Here is a 13,554-nt window from a genome sequence, read left to right on the forward strand (position 1 = left end):
GATGAGCTCAGGGCGTGGATTGGCACGTGGGATTACGACATTATTGCTATTAGTGAGACCTGGTTGCAGGAGGGGCAGGACTGGCAGCTTAATGTTCCAGGATTCCATTGTTTCAGATGTGATAGAGGGGGAGGGACGAAAGGTGGAGGAGTGGCATTACTAGTCAGGGAAAATATCACAGCTGTGCAGAGACAGGACAGCCTGGAGGGCTCGTCTGCAGAGGCATATGGGTGGAGCTGAGGAACAGGAAAGGTGTGGCCACACTAATAGGGTTGTATTATAGACCGTCCAATAGTTAGACAGAATTGGAGGAACAAATCTGTAGTGAGATAGCAGACCGATGTAAGAAACAGAAAGTTGTAATAGTAGGGGATTTTAACTTTCCACATATTGACTGGGACTCCCACACTGTGAAAGGGCTGGATGGCTTAGAATTTGTCAAATGTGTTCAGGAAAGTTTTCTAAATCAATATATAGAGGTACCAACGAGAGAGGATGCAATATTTGATCTCTGATTAGGGAACCAGACAGGTCAGGTGACAGAAGTATGCGTAGGTGAGCATTTTGGGTCCAGTGACCATAATGTCATTAGATTCAAGTTAATTATGGATAAGGACAGGTCTGGTCCTCGAGTTGAGGTTCTAAATTGGAGAAAGGCCAATTTTGTGGAAATGAGAAAGAATCTAGCAAAAGTGGATTGGGATAAGTTGTTTTCTGGCAAGGATGTGTTCAGTAAGTGGAAGGCCTTCAAAGGTGAAATTTTGAGAGTGCAGAGTTTGCATGTTCCTGCCAGGATTAAAGGCAAAGTTAACAAGCATAGGGAACCTTGGTTTTCAAAAGATGTTGGTGCTCTGGTTAAGAAAAAGAGAGAGGTGTATAGCAGGCATAGGTAACTAGGAACAAATGAGGTACTTGAAGAGTATAGAAAATATAAGAAAATACTAAAAAAGGAAATCTGGAAGGCAAAAAGACGACATGAGGCTGTTTTGGCAGATAATGTAAAGGTAAACCCAAAGGGTTTCTACAAGTATATGAAGAGTAAAAGGATAGTAAGGGACAAAATTGGTCCCCTAGAAGATCAGAGTGGTCGTCTATGTGTGGAGCCTCAGGAGATGGGGGAGATCTTAAACAGTTTTTTTTTTGCATTAGTATTTACTCAGGAAACGGGCATAGAGGATATGGTAGGAAGGGAAACAAGCAGTAGGGTCATGGAACATATAGAGATTAAAGAGGAGGAGGTGCTTGCTGCTTTACAGAGAATAAAGGTAGATAAATCCCCCAGGGCCTGACAAGGTATTTCCTCGAACATTGAGAGAGACTGGTATAGAAATTGCAGGGGCCCTGGCAGATATATTTTAAATGTCCTTAGCCATGGGTGCGGTGCCGGAGGACTGTAGGGTAGCTCATGTTGTTCCGTTGTTTAAAAAAGGCTCTAGAAGTAAACCAGGTAATTACAGGCCGGTGAGCCTGCCATCAGTAGTAGGTAAATTATTGGAAGGTGTTCTGAGAGATCGGATATACAAGTATTTGGACAGCCAAGGGCTGATTAAGGATAGTCAGCATGGCTTTGTGCGTGGTAGATCGTGTTTAATGAATCTTGTAGAGTTTTTTTTTGAGGAGGTTACCAAGAAAGTAGATGAAGGAAAGGCAGTGGATGTTGTCTACATGGACTTTAGTAAGGCCTTTGACAAGGTCCCACATGGGAGGTTAGTTCATAAGGTTCAGTCACTAGGTATCCATGGAAAGGTTGTAAACTGGATTCGAAATTGGCTGTGAGTCAGAAGACAGAGTGGTAGTGGATGATTGTTTCTCAGAGTGGAGGCCTGTGACTAGTGGTGTGCCTCAGGGATCTGTGCTGGGCCCATTGTTGTTTGTTGTTTATATCAATGATTTAGATGATAATGTGGTAAATTGGATCAGCAAGTTTGCTGATGACACTAAGATTGGAGGCATAGTGGACAGCAAAGAAGGCGGCTTTCAAAGCTTGCAGAGGGATCTGAACCAACTGGAAGAATGGGCCAGAAAATGGCAGATGGAATTTAATGCAGACAAAGTGTGAGGTGTTGCATTTTGGAAGGACAAATCAAGGTAGGACATACACAGTAAACGGTAGGGCACTGGGGAGTGCGGAGGAACAAAGGGATCTGGGAGTTCAGATACATAATTCCCTGAAAGTGGCGTCACAGGTATACAGGGTTGTAAAGAAGGCTTTTGGCATCCTGGCATTCATAAATCAAAGTATTGAGTATAGGAGTTGGGATGTTATGGTAAGGTTGTATAAGTCACTGGTGAGGCCAAATTTGGAGTATTGTGTGTATTTCTGGTCACCTAACTATAGCAAGGATATCAGTAAGATTGAAAGAGTGTAGAGGAGATTTACTAGAATGTTGCTGGGTCTTCAGGAGATGAGTTACAGGGAAAGATTGAACAGGTTAGGACTTTATTCCTTGGAACGTAGAAGAATGAGGCGAGATTTGATAGAGTTTTACAAAATTATGAGGGGCATAGACAGAGTTAATGCGAGTAGGCTCTTTCCACTGAGATTAGGAGAGATAAGTACAAGACGACATGGCTTTAGAGTGAAAGGGGAAAGGTTTGGGGGAACATTAGGGGGAACTTCACTCAGAGAGTGGTGAGAGTGTGGAACGGGCTGCCATCTGATGTAGTAAATGTGGACTCACTCTTAAGCTTTAAGAATAAATTGGACAGATATATGGACGGGAGAGGTCTGGAGGGTTATGGACTGGGTGCAGGGAAGTGGGACTAGCGGAATAACGTTTCGGCACAGACTAGAAGGGTTGAATGGCCTGTTTTATGTGCTGTATTGTTCTATGGTTCTACATTGGTATACAGAGGCCTGGACAATAGATCCAGAGACAGAAGTTCAAATCCCACCACAGCAATTTGAATACAAGTGGATATATTTGGTATAGAAACAAAAAACAGTGCTAGTCACCACTAAAATACTGGATTGACGTAAAAGTCCATTAGGTTCAGTAACATTTCAAGGACTGAAATCTGTCAACTAGCCCATGTGCCTCCAGACCGATTAACATGCATGACTCTTGAAAATGCTCTGAAATGGCCTAATATGGCAAAGTGATCAGGGGTAACAAATGCTGGCCACACTTGCAAAGTCCACAACCCATAAGCAAAAATGAAAATTCCAGAAGACAGGTCAATCATTATATGGATAGTTACTATTTTCATTCATTATTTTTTGGAATCTAGGCATTGCTCCCAAAGCTAGTGATTATTGTCCATCCTTAATTGCTCTTGTAATGGTGGTGGCAAGCCACGTTCTTGAACCACTGTGATCCTTCTGGTGATAACACTCTTATAAATGCTGTCAAGGAGAAAGTTTCAGGATGAAGATCCAAAAACATTGAAGGAAGGATGATTTATTTCCAAGTTAGGAAAGTGTGCAACATAAACATATAAATAGTGTTGAAGTAGCCTGAAGAATTTACTAGAACATGGAACAGCACAACACAGGAACAGGCCCTTTGGCCCATGAGGTTATGCCAAACTAATTAAATTAGTAGTTAAAAGCCTGCTAAACTAGTCCCTTCTGCCTACACGTTCGTATCTCTCCATTGTCTGCGTATTCATGTGCCTATCTAAGAGCCTCTGAAACACCTCTATCATATTTGCCTCCACTAACACCCCTGGCAGTGCATTCCAGGCATCCACCACTCTCCCTGTAAAAAAAAACTTGCCCCACACATCTCCTTTGAACTTACAGTTTCTCACCTTAAATGCATGCCCTCTAGTATTAGATGTTTCAATCCTGGGAAAAATAAACCGGCTGTCTACCTATGCCCCTCATAATCTTATAAACTTATATCAGGTCGCCCCTCAGCCTCCGCTGCTCCGAGAAAACAACCCAAGTTTGTCTAACCTCTCCTTAAAGCACATCCCCTCTAATCCAGGCAGCATCCTGGTAAACCTCTTCTGCACGCTCTCCAAAGCCTTCACATCCTTCCAATAATGGGACAACCAGAATTGAATGAAATACTCCAGATGCAACCTAACCACAGTTTGATAAAGCTGTAATATAACTTCCTGATTCTTGAAGTCAATGCCCTGACTAATAAAGGGAAGCATGCCATACACCTTCTTTACCACCCTACCAATTTGTGCAACCACTTTCATGGAGCTATGGACCTGATCTATATACCAATATCTCTCTGTATATCAACATTGTTAAAGGTCCTGCCATTAACTGTGTACTGTTCCTTTACACTTGATCTCCCAAAGTGCAACACCTCACACTTGGCCAGATTAAACTCCATCTGCCATTTCTCCACCCATGTCTGCAACTGATCTTTGCAGGTGGCCCACACTACAGCCAAGGTGCTCTGGAGATGAAGGGAATGAATTGTTTAGGTAATGGAAGGGGGCACCAATCAAACTGAAATATATAATTTTCTTAACATTGCTTTGAGTATTAGAATTATATACAATGAAAAAACAAATCAGATTTTTAGAAAGCATTTTGAGTTACTTATGGAAATGTGCTGGCCTGATTGATCAGAGTGGACACAACCCATTATGAACATAGATACATGAACTGAGAAAAAAAATTTACACACATTTGAAAAGAACAAGTCACAGTTGTAGAGTCAGGTGGGGATAGGCCTGCGATATCCTGTAGACAGACAGATCATCCAGTACCCTTCTTGGAATATCTACTTCATGCTCATTCCCTTCCAACTTATTGTAGTGTGACTAATAGTGCAAGGGTGACTGCCCAGCTTTGCAGAGCTCAGTAAAATTGGTCATGATTTTCTATTGATTTATTTCAAATTGACAAAAGAAAATCAAGGGTTTCAGATTCACATTTTTCCTATTTGCACCTGCGACACCTTGGATGTCTAGTGCCAGTCTCCATAAATAAGGAGGCAGTACTCAATGCCTTAGCAGGATTAAAGGTGGAAAAATCCCCAGGGCCAGATGAGATTTACCCCAGTTTACTATGGGAGGCAAGGGAAGAGATTGCTGGGATTTTTAAATCTCCTCTGACCACAAGTGAGATACCAAATGATTGGAGGACGGCAAATGTGGTTCCCCCCTTTTCAAGAAGGGCAGCAGGGAAAAGCCTGGAAAATTCAGACCTGTGAGCTTAACATCAGTTATAGGGAAGTTATTGAAAAAAAATTCTGTGTCAATTAATTATTAATGATGACTGGAAAAGCAGGAAAACTGATCAGATATCTGAGGGGAAACATTTTCACCCAGAGTGGCAGTACCTGGAATACACAACCTGAAGGAGTGGTGAAGCAGAGTTGCTGACAGCATTAAGAAGTGTCTAGATGAGCTTAGGGCTATAAGGCTACAGGCTAAGTGCTGAAAGATGGGTTTATACAGATGGGTGCTCATATAATATGACTCTATGAACACGAAACACTAAAATGATTGTACAAAACAACTTCTTATAGCTTTGTTGTTAATTAAATTTATAGATTCAAATACATGGTGATCCTTCCAACAAAGGAATGCTGGTACTGCAGTTATAAGCATTGATCACACCTCTTCCATTTGACTAATAGATTTGATACATGGGTGTACCGACGCCACATTGTAGGAAACATCTTTAAGTCCATATACCAAAATGCCAACACCCTTATATTTAATATCTACAATTAGTTTTATCAAATATTTGCACATTTTACTCATTGGGGTTATACAGAAGTTGTTAGGATTTTGGTAATGGTATCCATCATACATCAAACTAAGAAATGATGACACCTACTATTCTCAAATAAGTTTTCAAAATGGGAAAGTTCTCCAAATTCACAATAAACATTACAATTAAAAATATAAAACGTCAATTAAATTTATGCTGCTCATCCCACTGACAGGATTATTGTTGTATCATAAATGCATTTAAAAATGTATGATTTCAATCAGATACTTCTGATAAAATTCTCCACTCTACTCAACAGGCTGACTCATTGGTTGCACTCATGTTTTGAGTTACAAAGTTATGGGTTACAACGTTGCTTTATTACCAGAGGTACCACTTTTCAACTGAGATTAATGGTTTAGATAAATGCAAATAATTCGGTGGTATTATTCTTGAAGAACTACAAGTTCTTCCAGTGGAAACCAACACCACAACACTTGTTAGACATGCATTTGCTGTCTGCGAGCCTTTACTGTGATCAAATTGGCGGCCATATTGTTTAAATAACAGTATACTTCAAAAATTGAATTGTTTTGGGACAGGTTAAGAATGCCAATAGGATAAGTGCAACAATGTTTCATTCATTTCTATGTTGTGTTAAATTTGAGTTCTGTTGCTTTCTACACAAAAAAATTGTTTTATCACCTCCGCCAAACATGTACATCTGTTTCCAATGCAAAAAGCAGATCCGTCAGCAGGCGTTGATGCATTGGAGACCACTTAAATTCAGGGATGCGAAACATTGTGGTGCGTGGCCCTGGACTAAACTGCCGGCGCTGTTCTTCAGTCATTGGCATTCCTCGGAAACCCAGATCAACACGCAGATCTCTTTCTTGTAACCCACTTCCTCGCCCTTGAACAGCCTTTAATCAAACAAACATAATTAATTTTTAAACATCATCAGCCAATAGCCAGTGAGTTACAATGGGCAAATATCCACAACAGATTTAATTTTTATTTTGTATTTGATTATGAAAAAAAGGAAAAGTGAGCAGGAACAATAACAGTTTATATTTATTTGCATAGAAGGTTTTATTGAAACAAGAAAAATTGAAATCATAATTGGTACATATAAAAACCCAAAAACTTACTCCTCAGCCTCAGGCCAAAAAGGATTTCTTCCCAGAGTCTTTTTTCTACAATGGACAACTTATTCATTTGCAACTTAGCGGTATGTTTTTAGCTTATAAGAATTGTGCTTGGGTTCTTTGTAAAATTATAATCTCTGTCAGAATTTACTCCTCAAAATTAACTGTGTTTAATCTGCTTTGTTAGCTAGAAATATCTTATCCTTGGTAGAGAGGGAGGACCCATCACTTGGAATAGCTAAACCCCTTCAGAAAAGGGACAGAAAAGTAGTTAAGTAAACTAGTATTTAAAATATTGGTTAATACTGTTTAACTTTCTTAAAGTAAGAGTACTAGTTGATAACTTGTAACAGATAAGACTTGAGATCTTGACAAGTTTAGGGCTGTAGAATGGGAAAACTTGGTATCATCACAATCCTAAACAGCTCATGCTTGTAAATTCCTAGTTCCAGATCAGAAAAGAACAGCAAGAAATGACCTACTTATAAATATATTTTTAATGAAACTTACAATGGATCACAGTTAACCCCCATAATTAACATTATTTAATGATACAGTAATGATTTTTTGAACCAAAAATAATAAACTGTTTTTGGAACTCAGTGGGTCAAGCAGAATCTGTGGAGGCAAAGGAATAGTCCAATGTTTTGGGTCAAGAACCCTGCATCAGTTAAAACCCTAAAAAAATTCCAGCAAAAAAGTAGCTATAAAACATCTGCAAAGCATTGTGAAGTAAAAAATGTCAAATCATTGCTGGTTTACTGAATAAAATGATTATAACTTGTATTGTCCATTTAACCAATATATAGTTTGCTACACGTACATCTAGTCTGTTGTACAATTTAAACACTAAACATGTCCACGTCGTATTGAAATAAACTTCCCTTCAATTCTGCTTCTACAGGTGCAAAACAAACCAAATTAAACTGATAAGTTCACTTCAAACACATTTGCAGTGATAAGTATCTGCAATGACTGCAATAAAATGTGTACTTAATGAAATTTTAAAAGATTTACAATCTCTCTCACTTAAACACAAGCACCCAAAAACATTCTAAAACACTTCAGCAACATCTAAGTTAACAGATACTTCCAAAGTCCCTCTCAACCATTCCTCTCCATTTAAATCAATGGGATGTGCCACTGCCCACTTTTAACAGGACCTTCAGGTAGATTCAACAAACTCCAGCATCAGAGAGCAGCTGGCTGATCAGAGGCAAATCACTTACAGCTGTGTTTGCATGCATGGAAACAAGGAATTTAATGTTAGTTATTTGGGGTAATGTCGACAAACATGCATTTCCTCACAAAATTTGGATAAATAAGCAAAGATTCTGAAGAGGAGAAGTACAATAATACTATATTGCAACTGTGCCCAATAAGATTGCAGGCATGATGACGCAAGGAAATGTAGCTGTAACGTTTTCTACTTTGTCACAAATAGATTCATATGGCATAGACATAGGCCCTTCAATCCAAAACATCCACGCTGACCAAGATGCCTATCTAAGCTAATCCGATTTGCCTGTGTTTGGCCCATGTCACTCTAAACCTTTCAATGCATGCACCTGTCCAAGTGTCTTTTGGATGTTGTAATTCTACCTGCCTCAACCACCTCCTCCAGCAGCTTGTTCCATATGCCCACTACCCTGTGTATGAAAACTTGCCACTCTAAATCTTTCCCTTCTCACCTTAAACCTTTATCCTCAAGTTTTAGACTCCCCTTACCCTGTGAAAAAAGAACTTATCTATGCCCGTCATAATTTTATTATAAGGTCACCTCTCAGCCTCCTTTGCTCCAGGGAAAGCATTCCCAGCCGATCCAATCTCTCCTGATAACTCAAGCCTTCCAGTCCAGGGAACATCCTTGTGAATTTCTTCTGCATCCTCGCCAGCTTACTCATATCCTTCTTATAGATGGCAATCAAAACTGCACACAATACTCTAAGTACGGTCCCCAATGTTTTGTACAACTGTAACACAGCAACTCCTATACTCAATGCTATGGCCGATGAAGGCAAGAAAGTCATAAGCCCTTTTCACCACCCAATCTACCTGTGTTTCCACTTTTAGGAAACTATGTACTTGTACCCATAGGTCGCTTTGTTCAACAATACTCCCCAGTGCACTGCCATTCACTGTGTATGTCCTGGCCTGGTTTAATTTCCCAAAATGTATCACTTTGCATTTGTCTAAGTTAAATTCCATCTGCCATTCCTTTGCCTATGTTCCCAGTTGATCTAGATGCTGTTGTAACCTTCAACAACTTTCTGCACTGCCCATCACACCACCAAGTTTGGTGTCACCTGCAAACTCACTAATCATACCAACTACAATCTCATCCAAATCATTAATATATTTGACAAACAACAGGGGACCCAGCACCAATCCCTGTAGTTCCCTGACTTGTCCTTGTAGCCCTTCTTAAATTAAGGCACAGCATTAGCAATATTCCAGTCTTCCAAAACCTCACCTGTGGCTTGGTTGAGAACTTGAGTAAGAACTCCTTGTATGAAAGATAAATAATCTTTATAATGACATACATTTATATAATACCTTAATGGTAAAATGGCTAAGTACTTCACAAAGGTACAGAAAATAAATTCTAACACTGACTCGTGTAAGGAGATATATTTGAATAGATAGTTAAAGAGCTACATTTTAAGGAGCACATGAAAGGAGATATCAGAGGTAGAGAGGAATAAAGGTGCAAGTCAGGAATTCCAGATATTAGACCTCGACATAAGTCAAAAAGGTATGATGAAAACTGGTGATGTGCAAGAAACTAGAACTGGAGGAGTGAAGAGATATCAATGTTATGCAGCTTAATGTAGTGAACAGAATGATAAATGGAGGGATCTGAACATGGGATGTATGTTTCACATTAAGGTACTGCAAATGCAGGCCAGCAAGTACAAAGGTTCTGTATGAATAGGAGGGTGCCAGTTTGGACATGGCCAGGTGAGTTTTGGATGAACACCTTTATAGAAGCTACAAAGTGAGTGATTGAGTCTGGTAGTAACAAAGCTCCGCATCACACTTTAGTAGTAGATAACTGAAATAGGGGTAGAGGAAAGCATTTTGATGAAGGTGAAAGAGGATATGAAGCCTCCCTAATTCAGGGTCAAAAGCAATGTGGTTCAGTATCAGATGGGGAAAGGGGTGCAGCCAGTAGCTTTGGAACATGGTTGAGAGAAAACCAAAGCCCATGCAAAGTTCAAAAACACCAGCTCAGATTTTCCTGCAGGGAAATGCCAGCTTTTTGCACTAACTGTCTGCAAGTTTCAGGACTTCCATATAAATGTTAAGTGCCCAGGACTCCCACATAAATCTTAAGTGCCCAAATTTACTAGCTGCACTCTGCCAGCAATTTCCCAGCTGCGTTCCTCCTCCAGAGTCCAGCTGGAATTCAATGGTACATCATTTAAACTGGAGAATCAGTTCTTGGATTCTACCCATGTCTGTAGTATTGTACAGCTGCATGGAAGAAAGATCATGTTACATTTTTTAAAATTTATATTTGATGGTTTTAACTATTTACAAGTGTTTGAATCTTTTTAGTTGATTTACTTAATTTCAAAAATATCAGAAGATCTGTGACAGCTTTGAGGGCAAGGCTTTGCCTTCTCTCGAAGAATTCCATTGAGTTCCATAGTCAGGGCTAGTTCTGATCCAATCATGTCACTCAATTAAGTGGTCCAAAGACCTGTTGCCACTCAACTCCAGGACCACCTCATCAAAGACACTGTTCCAAACCTAGCAAAACAGGAGAATGAGGAACATGGGCAACAAGCCCTTTCAGGAAATTCTGGGTCAATGGTTTGAACTCCCCAACATTTATTGAACAAAATCTCTGTTCGTGCAAAACCAGATGTAGGACAACAAAAAAAAACAAGTCAATTAAAGTGGAAATATTCAAAGAAATGATGGTGAACTGGAGCAGGGTGACATCAGCAAACATATCTGTTAGGTATGTACAGGAAGGATTCCTGACACAGTATGTGGACAGGCCAACTAGAGGAGAGGCCATACTGGACCTGGTACTAGGCAACGAGCCTGATCAGGTTTCAGATCTCTCGGTGGGAGAGCATTTTGGAGACAGTGACCATAACTCCTTGACCTTTACCATAGCCTTGGAGATGGATAGGAGCAGACGATATGGGAAAGTATTTAACTGGAGGAGGGGGAATTATGATGCTATCAGGCAGGAGCTTGGGAGTGTAAATTGGGAACAGATGTTCTTGGGGAAGTGCACAGCGGAAATGTGGAGGTTGTTTAAGGAATACTTGCTTCGGGCTCTGGATATGTTTATCCCATTGAAGCAAGGTAAGGATGGTAGAGTGAAGGAACCGTGGTTGACAAGAGATGTGGAATGTCTTGTCAAGAGGAAGAAAGAAGCTTACCTGAGGTTTAGAAAGCATGGATCAGACAGGGCTCTGGAGAGTTACAAGGTAGCCAGGAGAGAGCTTAAGAATGGACTTAGGAGAGCTAGAAGGGGGCATGAGAAGTCTTTGGTGAGTAGGATCAAGGAAAACCCCAAGGTGTTCTACACGTATGTGAAGAGTAAGCGGATAATTAGAGTGAGGGTAGGACTGATCAGGGATAAAAGAGGAAATACATGCCTGGAGTCAGAAGAGGTAGGGGAGGTCCTTAATGAATACTTTGCTTCAGTATTCACCAGAGAGAGCAAGAGACCTTGGCATTTGTGAAGATGGCATATGACAGGCTGATATGCTAGGGCATGTCGATGTGAGGAAAGAGGATATGCTGGAACTTTTGAAAAACACCGGGGCCGGATGGGATATATTCAAGGTTATTAAGGGAAGTAAGGGAAGAGATTGCTGTGCCTTTGGTGATGATCTTTGCATCCTCACTGGCAACAGGAGTAGTGCCAGATGATTGGAGGGTGGCAAATGTTGTTCCTTTGTTTAAGAAAGGAAGTAGGGATAACCCTGGGAATTACAGACCAGTGAGTCTTATTTCAGTGGTGGGCAAATTACTGGAGAAGATTCTTAGAGACAGGATTTATGGGCATTTAGAGAAGCACCGGTTGATTAGGGACAGTCAGCATGGCTTTGAGAGGGGCAGGTCATGCCTCACGTGCCTGATTGAATTCTTTGAGGATGTGACAACGCACATTGATGAAGGTAGAGCGGTGGGTGTGGAGTACATGGATTTTAGAAAGGCATTTGATAAGGTTCCTCATGGAAGGCTCATTCAGAAAGTCAGGAGGCATGGGATCCAGGAAAACTTGGCAGTGTGGATTCAGAATTGGCTCACCCATAGAAGAGAGCGGTGGTACATGGAGCGTATTCTGCCTAGAGGTCAGTGACCAGTGGTGTTCTGCAGGGAGCTGTTCTGGGACCCCTGCTCTTTGTGATTTTTATAAATGACTTTGATGAGGATGTGGAAGGGTGGGTTAGTAATTTTGTTGATGATACAAAGGTTGGTGATTTGGTGGATAGTGTAGAAGGTTGCTGTAGATTGCAATAGGATATTGATAGAATGCAGACCTGGGCTGAGAAGTGGCAGATTGAGTTCAACCTGGATAAGTGTGAAGTGATACACTTCTGGAGATTGAATTTGAAGGAAGAACAGCAGGACTCTTAGCAGTGTGAAGGAACAGAGGGATCTTGGGGTCAACGTCCATAGATCCTTCAAGGTTGCTGCGCAAGTTGATAGGGTTGTTAAGAAGGTGTATGCTGTGTTGGCCTATATTAGTCAGGGTATTGAGTTCAAGAGCCATGAGGTGATGTTGCAGTGTGTTCAGTTCTGGTCACCTCATTATAGGAAGGATGTGGAAACTTTAGAGAGAGTGCAGAGGAGATTTACCATAATGCTGCCTGGATTAGAGAGCATATCTTATGAGGATAGGTTGAGTGAGCTCGAGCTTATCTCTTTGGAGAGAAGGAGGATGAGAGGTGACTTGATAGAGGTGTACAAGATGATAAGAGGCATAGATCGAGTGGACAGTCAGAGACTTTTTCCCAGGATGACAATGGCTAACACGAGGGGACATAATTTTAAGGTGATTGGAGGAAGGTAGAAGGGGGATGTCAGAGGTAAGTTTTTTTTTTACAGAGAGTGGTGGGTGCATGGAACACACTGTCTGCAGAGGTTGTGGGGGCAGATACATTAGGGACATTTAAGAGACTCTTAGACATATGAATGATAAAGAAATGGGGAGCTATGTGGGAGGGAAGAGTTAGATAGATCCTAGAGCAGGATAAAATATCGGCACAACATTGTGGGCCGAAGAGCCTGTACTGTGCTGTAGTGTTCTATGTTCTATATATTGAATCTAACACGTTCCCAAGCAAACTACTGCTAAATCAGCACTAGCAATGTATTGACCAACAGTCACTGTGTACCTGGGCATCACAAATTTTAAAACACTGCACACCTGATTCATGCGACTTGGGTAATACAATCCTTTACAACAGTAAAGCACAAAAAGATAGATTCTGCTGAAACACGTATAAGGTTAGGAAATGTGCCATTTCAAATCAAGTTCATCCAATCCAACAATTACAAAAGGTCAGAAACAAGAACCTCCTTTACAAGTTTTTTCTTTGTGCTGTGGCTGTCTCTGCTGATTCAATGATCCAATATGTTGTTTATGTTAACAGACTCTTTGAAAAAATGCAGCATCTTAGTAGTCAAGATACCCTCAGGACCGAACCCAAGGTATAATAATCTGAAATATTTCCTGCAAGATCTGAGAAGGATGAGAATTAGAATTTACATAGAAATACCCTTCTCCTAACTCAAAGTGAA

General features: G+C 40.6%; 1 protein-coding gene across 1 annotated transcript in view; it reads right to left on the reverse strand.

Annotated features, from left to right (window-relative positions):
* The window catches only part of nbeaa (neurobeachin a), a 560,854-nt gene that overhangs the window by 392,708 nt on the left and 154,592 nt on the right, over positions 1–13,554 (reverse strand). The window contains exon 23 of the mRNA XM_052025565.1: positions 6,335–6,552. Within this exon, the coding sequence (XP_051881525.1) occupies positions 6,335–6,552 (218 nt within the window). The remainder of the gene's footprint in view (positions 1–6,334; positions 6,553–13,554) is intronic.

Source organism: Pristis pectinata, chromosome 11 (genome assembly GCF_009764475.1).
Source record: "Pristis pectinata isolate sPriPec2 chromosome 11, sPriPec2.1.pri, whole genome shotgun sequence".
NCBI classification, from domain to species: domain Eukaryota; kingdom Metazoa; phylum Chordata; class Chondrichthyes; order Rhinopristiformes; family Pristidae; genus Pristis; species Pristis pectinata.